General features: G+C 42.2%; 1 protein-coding gene across 1 annotated transcript; it reads left to right on the plus strand.

Annotated features, from left to right (window-relative positions):
- The first annotated feature begins 4321 nt into the window (after positions 1-4321).
- Positions 4322-9838, plus strand: MEOX1 (mesenchyme homeobox 1). The gene is made up of 3 exons (XM_042028021.1): positions 4322-4973; positions 8587-8759; positions 9611-9838. Exons 1-3 carry the CDS (start codon positions 4523-4525, stop codon positions 9731-9733), a joined length of 747 nt encoding a protein of 248 aa, XP_041883955.1. The 5' UTR covers positions 4322-4522; the 3' UTR covers positions 9734-9838.
- Positions 9839-10564: the final 726 nt, after the last annotated feature.

Below are 10564 nucleotides of genomic sequence, written 5' to 3' on the forward strand. Positions count from 1 at the left end.
AAGATGATTTATCAAAGATTTTGGCAAATGGTTTTTCCTGTCTTAAGGATTAATGTTGTAGCTGAGACAGTATTTGCTTTTATGACCTTTCAAGGGAAGGATATTCCTCATCTTCACATGGTACTGGGCCTCAAATCCACAAAAAGTACTGCAAGAGGAGAGACAAGCAAGGAATACAGAAGTTGTGTCTAGACTTGCAAGCCAAGATCTTTGCTCCCTTAGCATACAGCTGCTGAAAAAACTGAGCATACTTTGCTTCCTCTAATTGCTACATTTCAGTCAATATTATAAACATTTCTCTATTTTCATTCATACCCACTTCTTAATAGTAGATAGAAACCAAAAGAGAATGTGTTAAACAAATTGCATTAAAAAATCCCAATTAAGTGGAAACAGATTCAAGGTATGTATGCTTCGACCCATCCTAGAATTTATTGTGTCTAATTCCCCATTTTCAATGACAGCAGCACCATCTTTCTTTCTTTTTTTTTTTTTTTTTGGGGTTTCATGTCAATTTTTAGGAACAAAACATTGTGCAACATTGCAGCAGCTCCCAGCTAGTGTTTTTTCCTTTTAGTATTTCTGCAAACTTAAAGCTGGCCCCTCTTTCTTCTGCTTTATCTCCTAATGCTCTCTGTTCTAAGATATATTATCATCTAAGTGTCTCTTACACTTCTTGATGTTTCCTCCACCTGAAGCAGGATTTCTTTTTTTTTTTTTTCACTACTGTGAAGCCATCAAATTTAATTAATACCGGAAATATTGACTTAGTGCTAAGGGAAATATTATCATTAAATTAGAAACACTTGTGGGGGTGATGCCAGCTCCCCGTCTGTAGAGCAAGGCAGACACTCCATCTCAGTAAGTGTAGCACATTTTAGGTAGAATTCTTTGGAGCTAAAAGCATCATTTACTCACTCAACTTCATTATACTACTTCAGATTGAGGAGCTGGTTGTTTGGCACCTTCTCTTAAACACTGTTTCGCTGGTGTTACATATAATTTATGCTTGAAAACTCCCTACAAATTGACTGAAAACTTGTTCCTAGAAAGAGAGATAAAGATATCATACAACTGTGATATTACTGTTATATAATAGCTGGGGTTTAATTTTTTTTTTTTTTGAGAAGGAATGCAGACTTTATCTAAATCTCCTCATTCAAATTATCAAAACTCTAATACTGAATTCCTGCAAATACAGGCCTTTTAAACTCGACTAATTTGTCATATGTCATTACATCAAAATGCAAGTTAATATTTCATGACATTTTCTCCAATATCTAATGTCTTTTAATAGAGCTCTTCAATCACATGGCTCTTTAACTCTCATTGGTAGGAGATCATTTTTCCCTTCTAGGTACACTGCCTCTATTAGTCTGAGCTTTACACTTCTTCTATTATTTTATTCTTTCAGAAAGGCTGAAATGACATTTTATTGAAATGACTGATAGATACACAGAGCCCATCTTTGGGCTTGGTATTTCTGATGCCTTTTCCTGGTCTTAAAATCAAGAGTCACACACGGTTAGAAGGGGAAAAGGGATTTTACCTTGGTATTTATTTTAAGGATCCTTAGGTGCACACGTCCAGGTCATATGCATCGAGATGCACCCCACCCCAGAGTGTGTGTCTCTCTCCCACCCCAACATTGGGTATAACATTATAGGCTTTACTAATTAGCAGATCTATCAAAGATTCCCCAATGAAAGGTTCAAGTGAGCCCCCCCTCCCCAAGGAGCCTTCTCCTGGATGGTTCTATCTTGGTTTACAGAATGTGTTCTGGAGAGGACCTTGGGCTCTGGGGCACACTGATCCCTAGCTACAAAGCTTCTAAAATGTTTAGTCTCTTAGCTTGACAAACAAGTCCAAGAATGTAGGCAAAAAGCACTAGGAGTACAGAAGTTGTAAAAAGGTATAACTGGGGTATAAAAGAAAAGGCAAAAATCTTCATGGCATCATTTCCTTCCCATCTCTCACAGCTGCTGTAGCCCCCTTCTCCTCTCCTTCACAGGTGCTTGCTGTGTCTGCCCTTGAGACTGCTTCTCCAGCTCTCCTGCCCTCCTCCTGCTGGGTCTGCTCCTTACCTGGGGAAATCACAGAATGGACTGATAAAAAGCTCAAAGCCAAATCTCCACTCCCAACCTTCAGCTTTTTACGGGAGCGTTCCTCACAAAAACCCATCTCCATCCGAGCTATTTTTTTTCCCATCCATTCTTCAGTGCCTGACTGAAGAGATGTTGACTTTACGAAGGTTAAAGGTGGCTGCCTCAGCCAACAAATGGGGTTTGGCAAGAGGGGATGATTGTTGTTGTTTCGGGAATGAAGTGTCAGGAAGATGCAGCGGTGCCGCGGCCCCCGCTGAGGGGCCGAGTGACAGCAGCAGCTGCCGGGGGTGCTGCAGCCCCAGGGCCCGAGGGTTCCCACGTTGGGCAAGGCTGAGCCACCTCCTTTTCCCACATCTGAAGCTGGAAGAATAACAGGGAGAGCCCCGTCAGGAAATCAGAGTCCGAGCAGTTTAAATGGGAACGCAAAGTGATGTGCAGGAATTCGGCTGGGCCCTGCTCAGACCTCACAGGGGTCCTGGGTGGAGGCCTAAAGCTGGTCCTGGCCGATGTGAGACTAAGGGACAATCCTCCTCTCCCTCTATCCCTGCAAGGACAAATGTTTGCCTAATTACAGAGATCTTTTTCTAGACTGAAGGCAGGACTGAAAAACAGAATTAGTCTGAATTCATGCAAACTCCGAGTAACCCATGGAAGTGAAGTGTTATATATGTGACAACACACACACACAGAATATAAATTAAATATTCTGCATTAGCAGAAAGTTCTGGACTCTGACCTAAATTCTGGCAGTGCCTGAAACATTTGCAGCATTCACAAATTGATCATAACCTGACCTTTCAAAAAAAGAGCAGTCTGGGGGTCTTCCTTCTGCCAGTGAGTAGGAAGTACTTTTAAATATTTATTATTTAAAGGAACACAGCAACAGATTTAAATATTTAGGTAGGTTCTTCCTAGAGAATGAATTAGGTATCAGATATTGAGTATTTTGCATGAAAATTAAGATTTGTGCGATAGAAAGGAATTTGATGTCCTTGTTCACAACGATCTGAACTAAAATTACTTGATTTCCTGGAAAAGGCCAAGTTCTAAGAACCAACAGTATAACAGGATAAACACGTTCCCCAGCCCACCCAGATTCCATGACATTTTACAATTCTGACTTCTACAAAACCCAAAATAACATAATTTCATCTCCTGTGAAGAATGAAGACTCCATGTCTGTTAGATCTCTGTGTTCCTGAGAGAACACAAAACCCAGCACCAGTGGTGGGAGAAGGGAAAGAGGCTCACACAACATGGAGCAAGGCCTGGGGAAACAAGTATTTGAGATGGCTGCAAGCAGATGCTGGAAATTCATACATAAATTGTCATTAAAAATATGGAGAACAACCTTGAGAGGAGTTGCAGTAACCTTGGCATAGCAGGGTTTGGGGCATTCTCAGCTGCCATACTTCTGTGAAAAAGGGATTGAGAACAGATTCCCAGTTAATGTGTTTTCAGCTGAGAGGGCTCTAGGGTCTAGAAATCTGCTTTCTGTTAGGAAAAACTATAAAATGCTCAACAAAAGATGAAAAACATGTCTTTCATTGGCATAAAATCAGGAGATTTCCTTGCAGGAGGGTGTATTAAAAATTCCCTAGAAAGTAGAATACGGAAAGAGTAACTGCCACTGGCAGCAAACTCCAACTCATAGCAAATACATGTGTTACAAATCTAACAAAACAAACAAACATCACTCAAAGCCTTGCATGTGTGTACAAGCCAGGTTTAATAATTCTTTTTAACCTTAGGATTGGGCCTTAAATTATATATAATCTGCGAAGTCCTTTCTTACTTCTATATCCCACTTCAGTTCTTGAAATTTGGTGTCTGTTGAATTCTCTTTTAGGGCTTTTTCTAAACCCAAGATGGAGAATTTTGTTAACAGTGCAATAAAAATAACTTCATAGTGTTACAAGGAAACATTAAAGACTTTTTTGTGTGCTGCTCTTTCCCTTAAAAAAAAATACAGACATTATTTCTTTAAAAGGCTCCATCTGCAAATCCCATTAGATGTGCATATAAGGTTTCAGATGATTAATAGCTGCCTGCTTTGCTTTGGTTGGAGGGGCTGAGGGTATGTGTGTTAACCCCTCCCTCCCCTCGCTCACATTTCACTTCACAAACTTGTCACTGTCTCCCCAGCACAGTATTTAAAAAGTGTTTCACTCATGCCCAGCACTTCACAAGGAAGCTGCTCATGGCAATCCCTGCAGAAATCTGGTTGCCCCAGTCAGGGCAATGAAGACATTTAGAAGAGTTACCTGCAACAGCATAAAACCCACAAGCAAACTGTTGTTTAGGGAGGAGATCTATCCTGTAAAATTTGGAAGAGTTTCCCCCTGCTTCTCTTCTGCTTTTGAAGGCTGAGCTGTCACCAGCCACGAGCGCTGAGGTGTGGACAGGACTGGAAGCAGATGGATCCCAGCAGCAGCAGCTGCATGCGCAGCCCACAGCCTCCCACCCCGCTCTGGGGCTGCATGAGGAGCTCCCACACGGATCTGACCACAGCTCCAGGGCTCAGCCACTACCCAGCAGCACCATTCTCCTTCCAGCAAAAACCAGATTTTGCTGCTTACTCTGATTTCTCAGCCTCCTGCCTGGTGACAGCTCCCCACAGCTTCCCACGTGAGGAGCGGGCACTTGTGGAGCAGCACCCCTCTTTCCAGCACCCTGACTGGCACCTGGCAGCCACTGAGGCCAGAAGAGGAATAAACCCAGGACTGGCCTTGGCTTCTGGGGAGTCAGAGGGCAGCAGCCCAAGCCTAGTGAGTGCAGCAGTGGGTGTGGATGAAGATGATGAGGCACCAGCAAATCCTACAAATGACACTGGGAAAAAGCCATCCAAAAGGAAAAAGGAAAGCTCAGGTAGGTGATATGAAATCAGGGTTGTGGTAGAGTGCAGGAGATGGAATGAGAACACCTGGTGAGACTGGGAATTAGGAGAGAAAGCTGATGAGCAGAACATTTCATAATACTTGACTGGGGAAACTTTAGACAGTAACAGCACTGTAACAAACTGTCTTGTTCTTGTTCTGGTCTTTGTACTTCACTCCTGCAGATCTTGTGTACTGAAGCAGGCATTTTACTCACCAGCACAATGCACATTTGCTGTAACTGAACAGCAATCACATGGCAGGTACACACAGAACTGAAAGTCCTAGGATGTGGAGTTATAAACCCATACCTGCCATTTGTCTGAGCAAAAGAGAGTGGCAAAGAGCAAAGATCCCTCACCTTGAGCTGCCTGTGGTAGCTGGAAATGCCATGCTAGGATTTTGACATCTTGGTTTATGGTAAGAAGTACAAGAGGAAAAGTCTTCCTTTAAGTATACATTCTATTTGGCCTCACTAAATGTTAAATATTTTGACCTCAAAACAGGAGGTACTAAAAGTTTGCCCATCAGTACAACGTCCAACAGTGCAGAAAACGGACATCGTTTTCATGGTGTCATCCCAGCTAGCAAAACACATTCTTTCTACAGTGTAAAAACCAATAATTTCATAGTTTTGCAAACTCTAACTTGCTGATGTCTCAGATCCAAATATGTGAAATATGCATAAAATTTCTTTCTCTTAAGGAAGCCATTAAAATTTAAGATGCTTATATGCATTCAAATGCCACAGCATTAATTTACAACCTACAGTGTGCATTTTCCCACAGCACTGCTACCAAGTGGAGAATATTTTCCAGTAGCCCCATTTGACAGGCAGAGAATGCAGGGATAAAAATATTAATTGATTAATTTCTGGGTTTTGCAGACATTTGTAGAGTTTAAGTTCATTTATACTGAAAACACATGTTGAGTCAAAATTTTCCCAAATGCAAAGAAGGTTTAAAAAAGTAATAATTTAAAAGGTGAACAATGTGTTCATGAAAGCATCAGTTAGTCACAGATAAACAGCAGATTTCAGTTTACTCAGATTAGAGGGATATCTTTATTCTTAAAGAGACTGATTCCAAAGCACATCTCCCTGGTTTAAGTAGAAGGAAAAAGTTCCTTTATTCTCACTTACCAGCACTCTTCATATTTTCTTTTCACACTTGCTGCTGTCCCCTACACTTTTCCTTTCAGGGAGCTGTAAGCAATGACATCCCTGAAAGGTCTGAGGTTCCGCCTTCTAGTGACCATTGCAACCCTTGGGAGAGGCAGCTGTTAAATTCAACCCAGCACTGAAGCTGGTTGGAATCCTGGAAGGATGCACAATCCATAGGAGAGACACATCTGCCTCTGCTTCCTAAGCAGCATCTTTTTCCCTTCCCTTCCCTTCCCTTCCCTTCCCTTCCCTTCCCTTCCCTTCCCTTCCCTTCCCTTTTGTCTTCCCTGAACTTCCCTAAACTTCCCTTCCTCTCCTCTCTTCTTTTAAACTGGCAGTACAGTAGGAAAAACCTGCCCAAGATGATTTGTCCTTTCACACATTTGTCATTTCTCACATTCTACTGTCAAAACTGAAGCAGCCAGGCCACATTTCCACTTCTGGAATATCTCAAGACCTCAAGCCATGAGTAAGGATTACATCTCTTGACAATACCCTGTGGCACACAGTGTGGATGAGAGATTCCAAGATACACATCCTATTCTGTTCCCAAAAATATCCATTTAAAACTATTCACATTGTCTTTTGGAGATGCAGACTGGTGAAACTGCCCCTTGGAGAGGGTGTCCTTCCCACAGGGCTCTGATGAACTCACAGGTACATCCACTTGGAATTAGCTGCTTGTCTTTAGTTTCTGCCATGTGCTGATGGTATTGGGGAGCTGCTTCAGCCCTCCACGTGTCTGTGAGGGGAGCAGAGACCCCAGGGGAAGCCCCTGAGTTCAAGGCTCCCAGAAGCTGGTGGAGAAGTTCCCAGCAAGAGATCCATACTTCAAATCCTGCTTCCCTACTGCTCCCTCAAAAGTCACACTTGTGAGCCTCTGGGAAACCTGTAAGAGAGGATTTGTGAGGTAAGGGATGAGAACAAAGGGGATTGCTAAACTGTAGGCAAGAACATGGGGAGACACTTCTGGAGTTTTGTTCCTGTACATTCCCCAACTTTATTTGTGGATTTCTGAAGCAGCAAAACCAGTATGGAACAAACCAGACTAATTCCCTTGGAATGGAAAGCAGCCCAGCTGCAGCAGGTGACACACCGGTCCCTGCGTGCATTACGAGTAACAAAAGCTCTGTTTGATTTCTCCATTTCTGATGGACAGAGATAAGGTCAGATCAGTCACAAAGCTTACAGTCACACCTCCCAGATTTCTCCAGTTTTACTACTTTGGCAGCCAAAAGGACACCTAGAAGATGAAGCTGCACATCATGCTCACACTGTTACTATTTTGCTTATCATTGCTATGTAGAAATATTATGCTAGGACACACAGAACTCCGTTGCATACTGGTTACACACAAAAATTAAGTCATTAACAGCATAACAAAACCCCTACTAGCATGTTTAGTTTAGGGAATCTAGCAAGAGGAGCAGGAGGAGAGAGTCAAGGAACTTGCAAAACTGACTCCCTGAAAGACTGGCAATTTGGGCTTTGCTCACTGAAAGAAATGCATTTTTCCTTGCATTGCATTGAGATTCTCTGAGCACCAACTTTGAAAGCACAGAGAAAAAAATAAAAAGAAAGGAAAAGGAAAAAGTAGAAAGAGAAAGGATCAAAAAAAGTGAATAAAAGGTTGCCACAGTCTCAGGTAAAGTCAGTTGGTGCTTGCTTTTTATCATAATTGGTACAGAATCACTTTGGCTATGGCTTGAAATTTGGCTTTGAAATACAGCTCTTGACCACATTGCAGAAATGTACACAAATAGCAAACAGGTTTTTCAGGACAGCACAATGACAAGGATGATACATGGGCCAGTCAGGTACACAGATACCAGATCTGCTTGGAGCTTTCATTTAGCAAGGATCAGAAAAAGTTAGAAAACTGGAGTGTTCAAGATAGTTCCAGGCCACTGCAAAAACCACTGTTTCTCTGCTTTTGCTTGTTTTACCACCCCACATCCCCAGTATTTCCAGGCCATACACCACAGCTGAGGGTGCTGCTCCCTGAGTGACTTGTTCTTGTGTCCTGCACCAAAGCTGGGCACCATACACTCCTAACATGTTGCTTGTTTTTGGCTGCCTTGGATCAGGGGAGGGTGAAAATACATATATAGCGAGTAAAAGTAAAAATGTGGGGAAGGAAACTATTTTGATGCAATGACAGCAAGGAATGAGAGCTTCTTTCGCACAGCTACTGTTCTGTGACTGTGCAGACCCAGGCAGTTCTGAGAACACTCCCCATCCTGAGTGAGCTGTCCCACCTCTGTCCCCTCAAAACCAAGGCTGGTCACACCAATAAGTCACGCTGAGCTCGAGGGGGCATAAAGCAAACATTTTAAAACTTCCACTGAGCACTTCAAGGGGTTGTTTATCAGACCTCTGCAACTGCACATGTTCACAACACATCAGCATAACCACAAATTACACAAGTGTGTTTGCCTCTTAGAAAACCAGAACTCAAGCAATAAGGCAGAAACCAGCAGCAAATCACGGAAGGAAAGGACAGCTTTCACTAAGGAGCAGCTACGGGAGCTGGAAGCTGAATTTGCCCACCATAACTACTTGACAAGGCTCAGGAGATACGAGATAGCTGTGAACCTGGATCTCACCGAAAGACAAGTACTTTCCAAACCCTTGTCTCCCCAGATCCTTCTTCCTCCCCCACAACTTCTCTCTAATGCTAAAAATGATGTTACTCGAGGGTCTGCTTCTCCAGTGACACAGAGGTATTTTCAAACAAAGCCTCCACATTCTTTCCAACACCTTTGTTACACATTTCTGTAAGTAGTTAATAAATTTAATTATGTTTCTCTAAACTAAAGATTGCCTTGGTAATAGCTGGTCTCTACTGAGTTCTTGTTAACCACCATTCATTGGTGCATATTGATATATCAAGGCTTACATATGGAATGTGGATATCACCTTAGACTGTGACTAATTATTAGAATGACATGTTTGATACATGCATTCTTCCTGGGTCAGGTGGTATTTTGAGGTGATAAAGAAAGACAAATATACAGAGTTTTGTGGAGAAAGGTATTTCTGTTCTCTCATTGTCATCTCAGTCCAAGTTTCCTTATCAAGGCTAAGTGGGCAGCAGAAGAATTGCATAATTATGTGAGGCAAATTAAAATTCCTGAAGCATTAGATTGGATGGCCTAGATATTAAAAATACATGAGAGGCACTGTGCTCATCGTGTTGACTTGTTTATTTAACATGATGACAGATTCTAGGCAAAGCACTTGTACTACCTTTGAGGATTTCAGAGGAACATCTGTGTAGAGCGTTCTAGAAGGAATTGTTCCAGTCTGTGTTAGAGAGATGGCTTCATCAAACTTGTGAGGCTCTGTTCACCTTTTCTTCTAGAATTCCACAAATCACCTGTCTATTGATACACACATATATGCACAGCTCTGCTTATACAGCTCAGGTTGAGGCAACAAGTAATTGTTTTGTTTTTATCACCCAGGTCAAAGTGTGGTTTCAAAACAGAAGAATGAAGTGGAAACGTGTTAAAGGTGGGCAAGCAGTGCCCCCACATGAACACGACACAGAAGATGTGGACTCTGCCACCTCCCCCAGCTCTGAGTAGCCCTTGCAGCAATGGGAGAGGAGATGGAGAAAGTCATCGACTGGAATGTGGATGCAACTGCTTAGAATCAGCTACACAACGAGCTCACCCTGCCTGCAAATCCTGTAGCCCATACTCTAAAAGGTGCATGATGCTTGAGGTTACAGAGGCAATTAAAGAGCACAGGGGGGAAAAAGCCAAAGGACAGCATGATTTTGATTTTTGTCTCTCGAGCTCTCTTACTACCACAGATGTGTCTACAGAAAAAAACAACAAACACTGAATATAAAACAGGAGTAACATTGTTGAAATTCCCAAACATTCAGAAAATATAGACTGTTAGTCAGCAAGTGATAATGCAGCTGCATCCTCATCCAGCCTTTCCCTGGTCACACCTATTCAGTCTGCATTTGGACTTGACAATGCACACATTCCTTGTGCCCTACTTTGAGAGAAATAAATACTTTGATAGTCACTGATTTTTCTTGCAAAATGAGTCGAACACCTCTATGACTAGGCAATAAGATTACAAAATAAAATGTGAGACTAAAAATACACATACACAGAAGTCTGCTCACCAGTTTCAGAAGAGATGGCTTTCACACTGACAGCCCAAGAAGGTGGGTGCCTTGTTGATGGCAGCAATTTGCAGAGGGAGATTTCTTCCAAGCTTATTGTAAATCCTGAAATTAAATTGCTAGATCTCAGTTTCAAATATTTTTTCAAAGCAGTCATTACCAAATGTCCCAGCAGGCACAGCAGAGATTAAACTCTCAACACAACAGCTAAAATATCACTATTTTGTTTTCAAGTTTTCCAATAAACTGCCACAGCACCACCAGAAGTCTTAAG

Source organism: Corvus kubaryi, unplaced genomic scaffold (assembly GCF_017639235.1).
Source record: "Corvus kubaryi isolate FWS band 111438036 unplaced genomic scaffold, C.kubaryi_AGA036_p1.0 37301, whole genome shotgun sequence".
NCBI lineage: Eukaryota > Metazoa > Chordata > Aves > Passeriformes > Corvidae > Corvus > Corvus kubaryi.